Source organism: Zosterops lateralis (assembly GCF_965231275.1).
Source record: "Zosterops lateralis genome assembly, chromosome: Z".
NCBI classification, from domain to species: Eukaryota; Metazoa; Chordata; class Aves; order Passeriformes; family Zosteropidae; genus Zosterops; species Zosterops lateralis.
The window spans coordinates 54275489-54288787 of NC_139800.1; the positions used below are offsets into that span (position 1 = coordinate 54275489).

General features: G+C 42.3%; 1 protein-coding gene across 1 annotated transcript in view; it reads left to right on the forward strand.

Annotated features, from left to right (window-relative positions):
* Positions 1-2592: 2592 nt before the first annotated feature.
* The window catches only part of KCNN2 (potassium calcium-activated channel subfamily N member 2), a gene marked incomplete at its 5' end in the record, with an annotated part of 70731 nt that continues 60024 nt past the window's right edge, over positions 2593-13299 (forward strand). The window contains 3 exons of the mRNA XM_083883237.1: positions 2593-2614; positions 2854-4022; positions 4266-4361. Of these exons, the coding sequence (XP_083739363.1) occupies positions 2593-2614; positions 2854-4022; positions 4266-4361 (1287 nt within the window). The remainder of the gene's footprint in view (positions 2615-2853; positions 4023-4265; positions 4362-13299) is intronic.

A 13299-nucleotide genomic window follows, 5' to 3' on the forward strand; every position in this document is an offset into this window, starting at 1 on the left:
CGATTAATCATAATTATCAAGTGAGAGCTGCAGTAACTGTTTCTCTCTTACTTTATATTAAGGTGTGTATGCACATGCACGTAGACACACTCGTGTAAAACCTTTTTGGCACAGCAGAAACAGGCCCTATGACAATCAGTAAGAGCAGTTCCATTCAGTGTACAATGAAAAGGCAGGGAAAACCTCGCTTTATCCCAAACAGACAATGTTTCTTTCACAGGTGCTCACTGTTACGATGTTAGCATGATTTAGCAGTTCTGAGGTGATACACTAATTAATGTGTAGTACAAAAGAATGTAACAATTCAGTTCATATGAAGAGTAGAGTGGTTTGGGTTTTTTTGTGAAAACAAATACACTCATTCTTGAAAATGAACTTCAAAATTATTTAGCAATATAAGATAGAACAAATAGGTAATTTATTTTCTTTCTCATTAATCATGCCACAGAAGGGGAGGTTTACCTATTTAGTTCTGGAAATGCAAACTCCACAATTCTTAGTTTATACCTTGAAATCTTGATAAAATATCCCAGACTGCACAATGAAACTACAGTGAAACCTGGCTGATCAGTTTTCTAACACGCTATGTGATGAGTATGACCTCTTGTGTTAGACATGGGAATACTCATTTTTTATTCACTCAATGAAACAACCAAGTAGACTAAATATCCAAAAGCTCGTAACATCACTGTCCTTGCATTTCAACAAATAAACGGGATAGCAGGAGTAGAGGTATAACATTTGGGAAATGTGACTTCTATACATGAATTAGAAAAATAAATGCAATCATTTCCCCATAGAACAAAGATACCAGATATTTTAGTATAGCAAGACCTTAAAATGATTTTTTTTTCTTCATCACAATTCTAATATAAGCTTCCATGATCAGAGTAGATGAAGTTACAGGACAGAGCCTTGGTGACTTTTAAATAAAACATGGGGGGTTACAGATTTCTTAAATGGCTTTTCAAGGTAAACTAGGTCATGAAAATTTATCTCCTGGTAAAATGGAAGCTTAAAGGAAAGTACCTTTAAGCAAAATTAAGGACAAAGCATAACCAGAAAAGGAAAGAGGAAACCTTGCCTATCTAATATTTAAATAGTTCACAAAATGTGTATTTTGAAAGCATATTTCAGCAAGACTTTTATTTACAGAATAATAGAAGTCCAGGTTCCCTGGGATTTTAATTTTCAGCTTCCTGAGATTCAGGGAAAATGGTACCAGACATAATTACAGCACTGTGTTTTTTCAAAGAAAATGGAATATCTGAAGTTGTGTTAAACAGCCTATTCATTCTTAAAAATAAAAACACCTTTTATCTTGGTCATTGTTGTTCAGGGAAAATTCATGCACTACTGAGCATCCAAATATACTTTTTTATAACTTAGAAACAAAAGTATTTTATCATTTATCATACAATGAAGTGTGTGTGGATTTTTATTCAAAACTTGATTTGAATAACAAACAAATTTTATTTATGACAAGACATTATGATTTTGTGTGATTATGATATTCCCATTTATGAGTGCTTTTTTCAAAATAACATACTATGTAAACATAAATTAATTTAATCTGTCTCTAAATTTTTTTTCTGTATTGTAAACCATGATATTTACTATATTAGAGAGGGTTGTTTCATTGTGTGGGTGATACATGTGCTTGCTTTAAAAGCTACATCTTGATTAGGAATTAACTTTTAAAAATTTTATAACAGAGCATATTTAAAAACTTTGTTAATGACACTGCCTTACTCATCTTTCTAATCTACAACTCATCTAAGGGTTTCAAAGGAAATTGAATGCCACAGGAGACATAGAAATTACAAGGGCGCAGGCTTTTATTCTAGAAAGGCTTGGCGGACTTTGTCTTTAACATTGCTGAGAGATTAAAGATGTAAGGAAATCTTCTACACTATCAAATATTGACTAGGGAAAAAAAAAAAAGAAAAGAAACTCCCTTTTATGGTCTTACCTAGTTGAGAGGAATGACACAGCTGCAACAAGGCAAATCAGTTCCCATTTTCATCATTCTTTCCTTAAAGAATCTTTCCTTAAATAAATGCAGAAAGGGGGATTTACCGGTGCAGACACTGCTCTGCCTAATGGAGCTGCCGGAGTGGACTACTCAGTGGGGGCTTGGGAGGCAAAGAAGGGGGAAAAGGCAAAATGGCAGCAGACAGCTGTGGCTGGACTGCTCAGGACTGTGCCGGCAGTGCACGGCGAGGGAGCCGGAGCCGGAGGGGAGCTATTAGCGATACTGGTCCCGTTTCACGGTACAGCTCCGACCGACCCGGCGGAGCAGATCTGCAGCCCCCGAACCACCCCCGGCTGCCGCTGGCCGCACGCCCTGGCTGCGCCTCTCCCTCCCCCGGCTGAGGGAAGCAGGAGCAGCCGGCAGAAGCCGCGCGTCCTCCCACCCGCCCTCCGTGACAGGCCGGGATGTGCCGGGGAGGGCTCCCCGCCCTGCGCCGCGGCCCCCTCCAGCTCCCCGCGGCCCGGGGCGGCGGCCGGGGAGCGAGCTCGACGCTGTGTTTTGCAGGGCGGCGGCGGCGGCGGCGCTGCTGGACAGCTCCGAGGCGCGACGCGGCGCCCATGTTCCGGAGACGGCGCAGATGTGAGTGGGGAGCCGGGGAGAGCCGCCGGGGAGAACCCCGGCGGAGCCCCTTGGACGACGGGCGGGGTCGATCTCGGGAGCGAGGGCGCTCCCCGCCCCCGGGAAGCCCCGGGTTTCCGCGGCGCGGGAGGGGCGGGCGGGCGGCGAGGGCAGCCCTCTCCTGCGGGGGCGGGGGCGGGATCCCCGCGGGCGGGGGCCCCGCGCCCCCCGCTGACGGCGCGGCCGCTCCGCCCCCCCAGGTGACGTGATGCCCGTTGTTTTGGTGCGCCCGACCAATCGGACGCGGCGGCTGGATTCTACGGGAGCCGGGATGGGCCCGTCGTGGCGGCAGCAGGACGCTCCCCTGCCGACCGTCACGCATTGCGCAGGGTGCACCACCGCCCGGTCCTCCTGCGGCTTTAACGGCCCCGACATGGACCCGCCGCGCCACTTCCCGGCGGGCTTCGGCCCCGAGCAGCAGCAGCAGCTGCAGCAGCAGCAGCAGCAGCGCCCGCCGGCGCCACCGCACTGCCAGCAGCACGGCCAAGACAAGCAGAGCCTCCTCCAGCAGCAGCAGCAGCAGCAGCAGCAGCAGCAGCAGAGCCCGTGCCTCCAGTGCAACAACTGCGCCTACTACGGGGCTGCTGCGGCAGCCGCCGGGGATAACCTGCCCCTGCTGCTCCGCGCCTCCTCGCCGCTTTCGGGCGCCTTTCGGACGCACTCCTCGCCGCTATCTTCCGCCGCCTCCTCCCGGCACGGCAGCCAGCTGAACGTCAGCGAGTTCACCCCGTCCAGCCATGCTGGCGCGTCCAGACAGCCTCACCAATATTCCCAGTACCACCAGTGCCATAACCTACAGCAGCAGCAGCAGGCAGCCAGCCCCAGCAGCAGTGTCAGCAGCAGCGGCACTCACCATCATCATCATCACCACCACCACCACCAGCAGCAGCAGCAGCAGCGCCGGGAGAGCAACCCCTTCACCGAAATAGCCATGAGCAGCTGCAGGTACAACGGCGGTGTCATGCGGCCGCTCAGCAACCTCAGCTCGTCCCGCAGGAACCTGCACGACCTGGACTCGGAGTCGCAGCCGCTGCAGGCGCCGCTGGCCAGCCCCGCGGCCCCCGGCTCTGCCCCCGCCGCCGGCAGCCCCGCCGCCCCCGAGATCGTGGTCTCCAAGCCCGAGCACAACAACTCCAACAACCTGGCGCTGTACAGCTCCGCCGGGCCCGGCCCCGGCACGGGCAGCACCAACAACGGCGGGGGCAAGTCCAGCAAGAAGAAGAACCAGAACATCGGCTACAAGCTGGGACACCGCCGGGCGCTCTTCGAGAAGCGCAAGCGCCTCAGCGACTACGCGCTCATCTTCGGCATGTTCGGCATCGTCGTCATGGTCATCGAGACCGAGCTCTCCTGGGGCGCCTACACCAAGGTACCGGCCCGGGCGGCCCCCGCGGTGTCCCCGTCCCGCGGTGTCCCGTCCCCCGGTGTCCCGTCCCGCGGTGTCCCCGTCCCGCGGTGTCCCCGTCCCGCGGTGTCCCCGTCCCGCGGTGTCCCCGTCCCGCGGTGTCCCCGTCCCGCGGTGTCCCCGCTGGCTGCCCGGGTGGCGGTGCCGGTGGGGCGGAGCGGGCCCGCGCCTGGGTCTCTGAGGAACGGCGGTGTCTTTCTCTTGCAGGAGTCTCTGTATTCCCTCGCTCTGAAATGCCTTATTAGCCTCTCCACGATTATCCTGCTCGGGCTCATCATCGTGTACCACGCAAGAGAAATCCAGGTAACGCCTCGTTCTGTGGGTCGGGGAGCGCTGCTGGCTTGGGGGAGAGGGCGGGGGGGGGTGCGAGGGGGTTTGTCCGGGGGAGCCGTGGGGTAAGTACCGGGCACGTCCTGCCCCTTCACAAAGCAAACGTGCTCTTCGCAAGCCTGTCCAAGTTCGTGAATGGACTTCAGCCCTGGAGACAGGCACCAAACGACGGGCAGAGAGGAGCCGGGAAGCCCTGCCTGCTAGGGAATTCTGCCTGCTAGGGAATTCTGCCGGCTAGGGACTGTTGCCTGCAGTTGTGCTGTAGGATTGCTTAGCCCTGAGGTTATAAGATGCTTTCTGGGTGATGTGCCTGTCTTCTCCTGTGGCAGATGTAAAACAATAGTCTTTTATTTCCCAATGGCTAAATTTCGTGCTGTGCGTTTTCTCTTGACGGCAAGGTTAATGGTCTTCACTGTGCAAGGTATGTCATCTTCAGTGGGCTGTCTGATTGGTACAGGAGTATACTCTAGGCCAGTGTTTGAAAGGAGAGGGGAAATTGGTGTTTCACTTGTTTTATTTAATAATGCTGCAGCATCTAAGAATGTGACCAGGGAAAAGTGTCAGGAAGGACAGGGCGGATAGGGCTAAAGGTAAGAGGAACATAATGGCCAAAGCTATAGAATAGATTTCACAGATACTGTCATAGGTTCTGTCCAGGTGACTTAGTCCTAATTTCAGTTGCATTTTTTTACTAAGAAATTAAAATGTAGCATTTCAGCTCAACTGAATTGTATAACAGACAGAATTCAAAGTTTTGAAGGGAAAAATACCTTACTCATAGATATAGTCCTTTTGCTTTTTAGATTAGAGATTAGAGACTCCTTGAGCTCAAGACTGAAACGTCAGGTTTCAAGGGCAGTGAAGACTTTTCCACTGGTACCAGTCAGTTAAATAAAAAATAAAAAAAATAAGAATTGTATAGTACAATTCTTCTTCTGTCCAAATGAATGCTCTAGTTTCAACATGAAATGGTGCATAGTCTGCTATTTAGGGTAGTGTTTGAAAGGTATTATGTCACTGAAGACTTTTTGCCAAATTGAATCCTGTTACACAGTCTTTGCGCATACAAAACTTCTTTTCCTGGCTCAGAACCCAGTTTTTCTGCATTAAAGTCAAAGATATTGAAAACTATTTAATGATATTGTATTGAATAAACCAGTGTTCTGGAGAGAGAGCAAATTTCTAAACTACTGGAGTACTGATGAGCAGATTTCTTTATCAGTATAAAAATTAATAAGTAGCACTCCTGCAGTGTGGGAGCCTTCTCTGGTGTATCTTCCCACAGATGTTGCTTCAGGCATGAACAGCAAAACTGAGAACAAGCTGTCCGTAAGTGTTTAAAATATTCTATTATTTTTCAGAAACTTTAAATAGAAAATTTTGTGGAAGATAATAAAATAGTTGTAGGTCCATGCTGGTCCCCCAGCTTATACTGAGTAGTTACTCCAAAATTCAATTGTTTGTTGTTTTTTTTTCAGATAAAGATTTAAAAATGTTCATTGTCTTAGGAATCACATCCCTTATGGATCAGAAAGAAAAAAAAATTGAAAAAAATTGTCATTCCATTTTGGTTGTTTTTTTTTTAACTGATTGATTCAAAGAACTTCCTCATATATGCAACTACATGGAAGGAGTTGTGCAATCATACAACTTAATCGCGGTTAATGTAGTTTTCAGTGCTGCCGGACAGACTGCAAGAATACTTGCCTGTAAAACAGCAATACCCTATGTTTTAGAATGAGAGACACCAGAAACTGGAGTAGTTATGACAGTGCCCCTGGAGGAGCTGCAGCTTCAAGGGGTTCTGTCATTCACATCAAAAATGAAAATAAGTTCTCTGTTTCAAGGAGTTTGTTAGAAGGAAAGGATGTAGTATCCCCTGTAGCTATTAGATATCTGCTTACTTTTGAGCTTAACCATAGTATGTTTTTCTCCACACACTTGACTTTTAAAAAATAAGATGATGAGAGTGCAGGCAAAGACTATGTCAATTGTATGGTAGCAAAATTTATGTTGCACTAGACACCTGAAAAAAAAAAAAGTATCTTTAAAATCCCTCGGCTAAGTAGATAATGTACATATTCTTCCCCCCCCTCCCCCCGCAAAAGAAGATACTGTGTAACCCTGATAATTTAATGTTTTTAAAATAACCTTTAAAGCAGACTGTTTTCTGAAGTCAGATGTGTCATTAATTTGAGCAAACATTCTGCTCTGTGCAGAAAAATAAATGAGGTCTATAGAACATAGCCCACAGATGGTTGTGTCCTGGAGGACTTTTTGCACCAGTTGTTTGTCAGTCCTGTTCCCATTGGAGCATTCTTTTCTAATTATTATCTGAAACATACTTAAATATTTGTTATAGGGTAAATAAGCAGGAACTCAATGGTGAAGGAAAATTTGTTCCATAGAACAGAAGAAGGTGGCAGTATCCAGCTTGCAGCTGTGGCGTCTTTCATACTCTGGTGGGAGCAAACCAACCTAAGCATGAGTAGATTTTTCTACAAAGCATGAAGCAAAAAAAAAATGTTGGGAAATAAGGATCTAACAGCTTAGTAATTACTGGTTGCTGGATAAATACTGGCTGAGAAACTCCCAGTGACCTAAAATGCTGGCAAGTGGAAATCAGCTTTTTCGTACTTTTCCGTAGTCTTTGACCTCGAGTTATTGGTAAGAAGATCAAACAGCCATGCTGCATGGATGTCCATGGTACAGCAGTACAGCAGCACAGCAGGTGGCTTTAGTCTTCTATTGAAGTGACATTGCTTGCACGTTTTGTTTTGAGAACAGTCAGCCAGTTCAACCAGTCTCTAGAGTTTGCCTGCCCTAGACTTGCTGCATTTTTAAGGAAGTTAGAAGGGGAATTTATAAAGATTTGCCAAAATTCTTGCAAGAAATGGTACGGCAACGTAAGAAGACTGAGTTTTCGCTTCGTCTTTCCCCGCGGGCAGGCGGTGATGGATGTGCGGTGGGGAGTTGGAGCCCCTCGGGCGCGGCTGGGGCCGTGTGCGGCCGCCGGTTCAGCACCGCGGACAGCTCCGCGCGGAGCGCCCGGCTCGGGGCCACCGACACCTGCGCTCGGCGCGGCTCTGGCCGGGCTTCCCGAGAACTTACACACAGCTCTGCATCTGGCAGACCAAAGTCTCCAGTAGGGTGATGACAGCAGTGTTTAGACTAGGATAACTGTAGGGAAGCTGGGTAGTCTTTGTGAAATCCTGGAACTGTTTAAATATTTTCCAGAAGTATGTTTTCAGTGGTGGCACTGTATTAGTTATCTTGTAGAACTCTAAGAGTAAAAAATGTGAGCTGTTATGAATTTTAATAAATGTGAGTTAGTGTTAAGAATACAATGAAAGTCAGTTGAAAACATTTGGGTTCAAATGTTAATTCATAGCTTAATTTGTCATTTCCAGAAAAGAGGATAAAAATGGTGAACAAGTTTGCTTCACATCCTTCCCCCTTCTCAAAAAAAAATCCTAATGAGCAACAGTATCAGAGTTGGAGTTGAGGCCAGTGAGAACCCCAAAATGTATGTTCACCTTTTGTTCCACTTTTGTTGTGCCTATAATGCTATTAAAAATATTACACTTGGGAGATAATGAAATATGCATTTGTCTTCCTCCAGGTGTGTGTAGTTGTTGATTCAGTTCTGCAGAACAAGTGCTTTGTGTTTAAAAGATCAATAGGAAAAGTGTAATTCATCAATTATCCCAGACTAGAACAGGTATCTCTCTGACTGTTACTCCAGTTGAGAATTTGAAGTGGAGGGAAGAGCTAAAAAGACAGCATTACCCAATTATCATAATAATTTTTGATGTATTAATTATCCACTTCATGCATAAACAGTTTGTTATTTAATACTATTTTACATAATTAAAGCAGAGGCAGTATATAACATAATTAAAATTCTGTTCTTTGAGACTTACTATTCCATTTCACATTTCTCTAGTGTAATTTGGTCCATAAATAAAATGAAATTTAAGAAAGTTTTGAGTGGCCATTTATGTGGTAAAGCTGCAGTTTTTCTACTTTTTTTTTTTTTTAAATATGGACCTCTCTGCCTGTCTCTAGTACAGTTAGAGATATAAATGCTTTTTAACTATGCACCCCTGAACTACTACTGACACTTTCTTTTATTACTAAGAGCAAAAGGATTAAAATCAAAAGTCTGTGACTGCCATTCTGAGGTCTTTAATGTCTTTTGTTGGGCATTCCACCACAACTTAGTATTTTTTGAGAGACGGTGGTCAGTGGACGAATGTATTCACTGGAACACTTCTTTAATGCTGTACTGCTTGGTGTATCCTTTCTGTAAATAAACATACTGCCTGTCCTGAATAATAGTAACCTGAGTATTGCTAACCTGTGTTTTCTCAGACAGCATCTGAGCCTCTTTTCCTTCTCCTTGATACAGATGCAGTCACTCGTGCAGAAACATAAAAGTTGTTGGTGTTTGATAAAGCAAATAGAAATCTTGTGTGTGTGTGTATCAGGTGAGGTTTCTAACCACTTTTAAAATGTTCATACTTTGATAGAACACATGTGGAAAGGCGTGCAAACTCCAAGGTTAAGGTTAAGCTATTGCTTGCATAGCAGAGCCTCACAGGGCTGCTGGGAAAAAGCACCATCAATCCTGATGGTTCTGAAATGGTGGAAAAATAATGTGCTACTAATAGATTTGGAGTGAAACATTTTCAGTCTTCATTGCCTTTCTATAAAATTACTGCAGCTGAGAGTCCAAATGTCTTGCTGAAGAATCAAGAATCTTCCTTTCCCTGTGCCTGAAAACTTGAAAAAATGGAACAAGGAGTATCAGGTAACAGAAAAGAGTGGCAGTAAATACATAATACCTGTTTATTGTGCAAATGCATCCCATAATGTATGATGGTAATAAACACAGTTTATGGGAGTTTCATTATCTTACTGGCATCAGTGGAAAGTTTTGTGGTAAAAATTGTCGACTTGTGAACAGTTAAGCTCACTTACAGTTTCTGTTCATAAGAAGTAATGTTTATTCTACAGGCCAACTTATTTATTTTTTTATTTATCTGTTATTTATTTGTTTTATCCATGTCATCATTTCACCTTCACTGGAGCAGTACATGTGCATTTCATTGTCTTGCTGGCAATCTTTTGACTTTGTTTGGAGTTCAGCATGTCTTTGCTTAGATGTATTGAAGCATCAGAGATTGCTCGCACAGACTGTAAATCTTCCGTTTAAGAAATTAAGGAGTTAGACTAAGAGTACAGAGAGCAAGTCTGAGAAAAAACTGCTGCAAATCAAGAAATAAACGTAAGAGTCTTATTTAGCCTGGTCTGAAGTCTCTTGAGAATTAGTGATTTTTTTCCTAATTATTCTATGGATTTTGAGTCAAGCAACAACAAACTCATTGTGTGGCAGTTGATCAAGGATATGGTAACTTCATGTGCAGATTCAAAAATTCCCTTCTGCCAATTAAATTTAACACACCTTTCACTTCTGTAATGAACAGCAGAAAATCACACAGGAGTCCAAGGACACCATATCTGAAAAATTAACAGCATATCTGTCAAGTTAACACTGTAGACTATTTTTTGAAAACAATTTCAGTTCTGTTCAGTAAATTTTTGATAGTTTGTATGTGCAGATTCTGTTGCTGTAGGAAACACTGCAGGTGCCCATTATCTCTGAAATGCAGCACTGCAATGCATATGGCATAGAGGGCAGGCTCAGAAATCCTTGAATAGCGATCAGCCTTGGAAGGGGCAATAAAGTTAAACATGTCTTATGCCTCTATTTCCAACAGGCTTCATTAGATTGTAGAAGGAGATGGTACCTGGTGGTCAGTACACTGAGTGATTGGTCTGGCCATACCTAGAGTTGTCTGTTTATGTCTGGTGTTGTTCTGACAGCTTTTGAATGAGGCTGTTAAAAGTTTTTCAAGACATAGCAATGCATTATGAAGTGTGGGAAGACATGTCATTACCCCTGTTGGAGGAGAGAAAGCATAGAGAACATTTGTAATCAAAGATCAGATTCTGGATTTGTATAAATTGTGTAGCTTAGCTGAAATGAGTGGATACTCATCTGCAGTGTTAGAGGCATTCTGCATGCCCGTCTTAATGTGAAACTATTTTACATGTCAGATCTTTTAATTGTGGAACCTTCAGATTAGGAAATTCTATCAGGTGCTTGACTGCAGCTTTTTTTTTGCCTGACTTTAAGTGAAAGAATGCCAGAATTGATGAGTGTACATTAGTGCTTTTTTGGCTTTGGTTCTGGTTTGTATGTGATCTACTAAATGTAATTTCTTGTGCTTTGAGTTTGATTTGAGGTTATTTGACATCTGTTTTGAGTGAAGATCAGAACAGGAATAGCTGCTGTTTACGTCTTTGGAGAATTAAAAAGGTTCTCTTTCAATCCCCTGTTTTCACTGTTGATGATGAAAGTTGTCACCTTCCCTTAGCAGAGGACAAAATATTGCTCTGAGCCTATGAAGCTCATTTTAAGATGTAAATTACCACTAAGAGAAGAGGATGTAATTGATCTTGTAACTAGCCTTCAGGTAAGATTGAAATATTGATCACTGTAAAAAAAATCTTTTATGAACTGAGAATAAACTATTAAGTGTTCAGGAATTTTGTGAGGAAGTTTTCACAGCTTTGTTCTGTGGAAAAGAGAAAAGTTGCATATTGTGATAACATACACACACACAAATAGAATTTAATTTTTCTCATTCTTTTTTTTTTTTAATTTAATAACTTAAACACTATTACATTGAAAAACATGAATGGAAAAACTTCTGTTCAATAAATGTGATGCGAGAAATACACAGTGAAATATTTGAGGATCAAATCCCTAACATATAATGAGTACTCTAAGTTGAAATGCTCCAAAGATCCAGTTAATTTAGATACTCACAAATATAGATCCCTTATGTGATTATTCTTCATAGAGAAATATCACAACATATTCTTGATTCAGTTGTGTAAATTGACCTTGTCCCATTATTTTAATGAAAGTCACATTAAGAAATTTCTTCATGTGTCTGTCAGAAGATGAAAAGACACTGTCATGAGAACATGCTTTACAGCTTAGAAATAACTCTTTTGTAAAGGCAGCAGTCAAATATGAACATTTTATATCTTAAACTGGTGTGTCTTAACCCAGGCTTTTGCAAACAAAAGTTTTCAGTTAGTGTCATGCATAAATATTTTCATAGTTGCAGAGTAGTACACATTTGTAACTTACTGTTTGATTCCCTTCTTCCCGCTTGAGCAGTCCCTGAAATTGTGCCCTTCATCTGTGTGAAAACAGTCATTAATAAGCATAGTTTTGTATTGACATTTTATAAAAGGGCATGAATATTTTATATTCCATGAAGGAGCGAGAGGAATGGGTTCTGAAGAGCAATGTTTGTATCTTCTAAGGTGCTTCTTTATCTCTTTCATTTTGTTGGAGACAGACCAATCTTTTGGAATTAAATTCCTTTTGAGGAAATTCTAAACCTTTTCATGATGGATGGAAACACTCTTATGTGTTCCATATAACGTAAAGCAAAAGGGTAAGCCTCAAGTAACTTTATATTTTAAAGCCCTGCTCCTAATCTTTTCAAGAGTAATGTGCTCTAGATTTTTTTCCCCTACAGGAACAAAATCTTGTGTCAAAGTGGCAGATTCCAAACTTTTTATCTATACTAATACTGTAGACTTATCTTGATGTATAGCAGAGAGCTGGGTTCTCTGTTATATGACTGACCAACATAACTGTTTATGGAATTTTAATTTAATACAATCAAAAAGTTACTGAAGGCTGCAGGAGCCATGAAGGTCAAAACCAGAGAGTTAAAAGCCGGAATAGGTGTAACTCTAAGTATAGTTCATCTTCAAAACTCCTTCTTGTAAAGGTGTATATTTGAAATTAAAAAAAAAAATAAATTGAGAAGTAAATACATGTGGGCTCATACCTATAAATTTTATTTTCACCTGTGGATAAAGAGCTTCGTGACCTTTCTTCTCTGTATTCTGCAAAAAATGATGTAACTGCGTGTCTTCAATAAACAGTTATATATCAGTTCTGTGGCTCAATGAGTAGGTATAAGATAGTCTGAAAAGAAGGAAAAGCTTTAATAACAAGTATTTATGTTATAAAAGTATTTAATTGTAAAAGGCAATTACCCAGACAATTTCTCACCTTTTTTTTGTCACGTAAGGGATGTTTTTATGAAAGGCAGCACCAAGACTGAGTTCAAGTGCTGTGGATGTAATCTGGGGATGGCTTCATAGCTAGACTTGAAGCTCCAGCTTTCCTATCTTGTAGTCCTATGCTCAGATCAGTCATTTGTCATGTAAATAAGACACTGTAATTGCCATCCATCTATGCCTATAATTTTCAAGAATTACATGCCTACTTTAGCAGATGTCCCAAATACTGAAATACAAAATGAATGTAGTTCTCCACAATATGTTCTAATGAGGTACTGTTCTTTATGAAGCATTTTATTTCTATTAAAAGTTTTTATTCCATCTTTCATAGGTCTGCAAGTTCTGTAGCATTACTACAGATATACACAGGCATTCCCACTTGCCCTTTTACTGACCTCGTATGGTTGTGTCTTTTACTAGAGTAATGCATAATGAAGCTTCATTTTCTGTTACTTAATAAAACAAAGATTCATTCTAGTTGGTGAATGGTAATTTTTTTTGTTACAGTTTTTCACTTTTAAGACTATGATCTATCTGTTGAAGGTAGAGAATAAGGCATGTCTTTAATTAAAAATAAAAATGGCACAGTAACTTTGATTCAGTCTGCACTGTTGCATCCACAATGTAAATAAATAAATAAATAAATACATACATACAGATTAAATCCACATATATAAGAAATCTGAATTCAGTCTGGGAACCTGGAGAACAATTGAATGTCCAGGTGTGG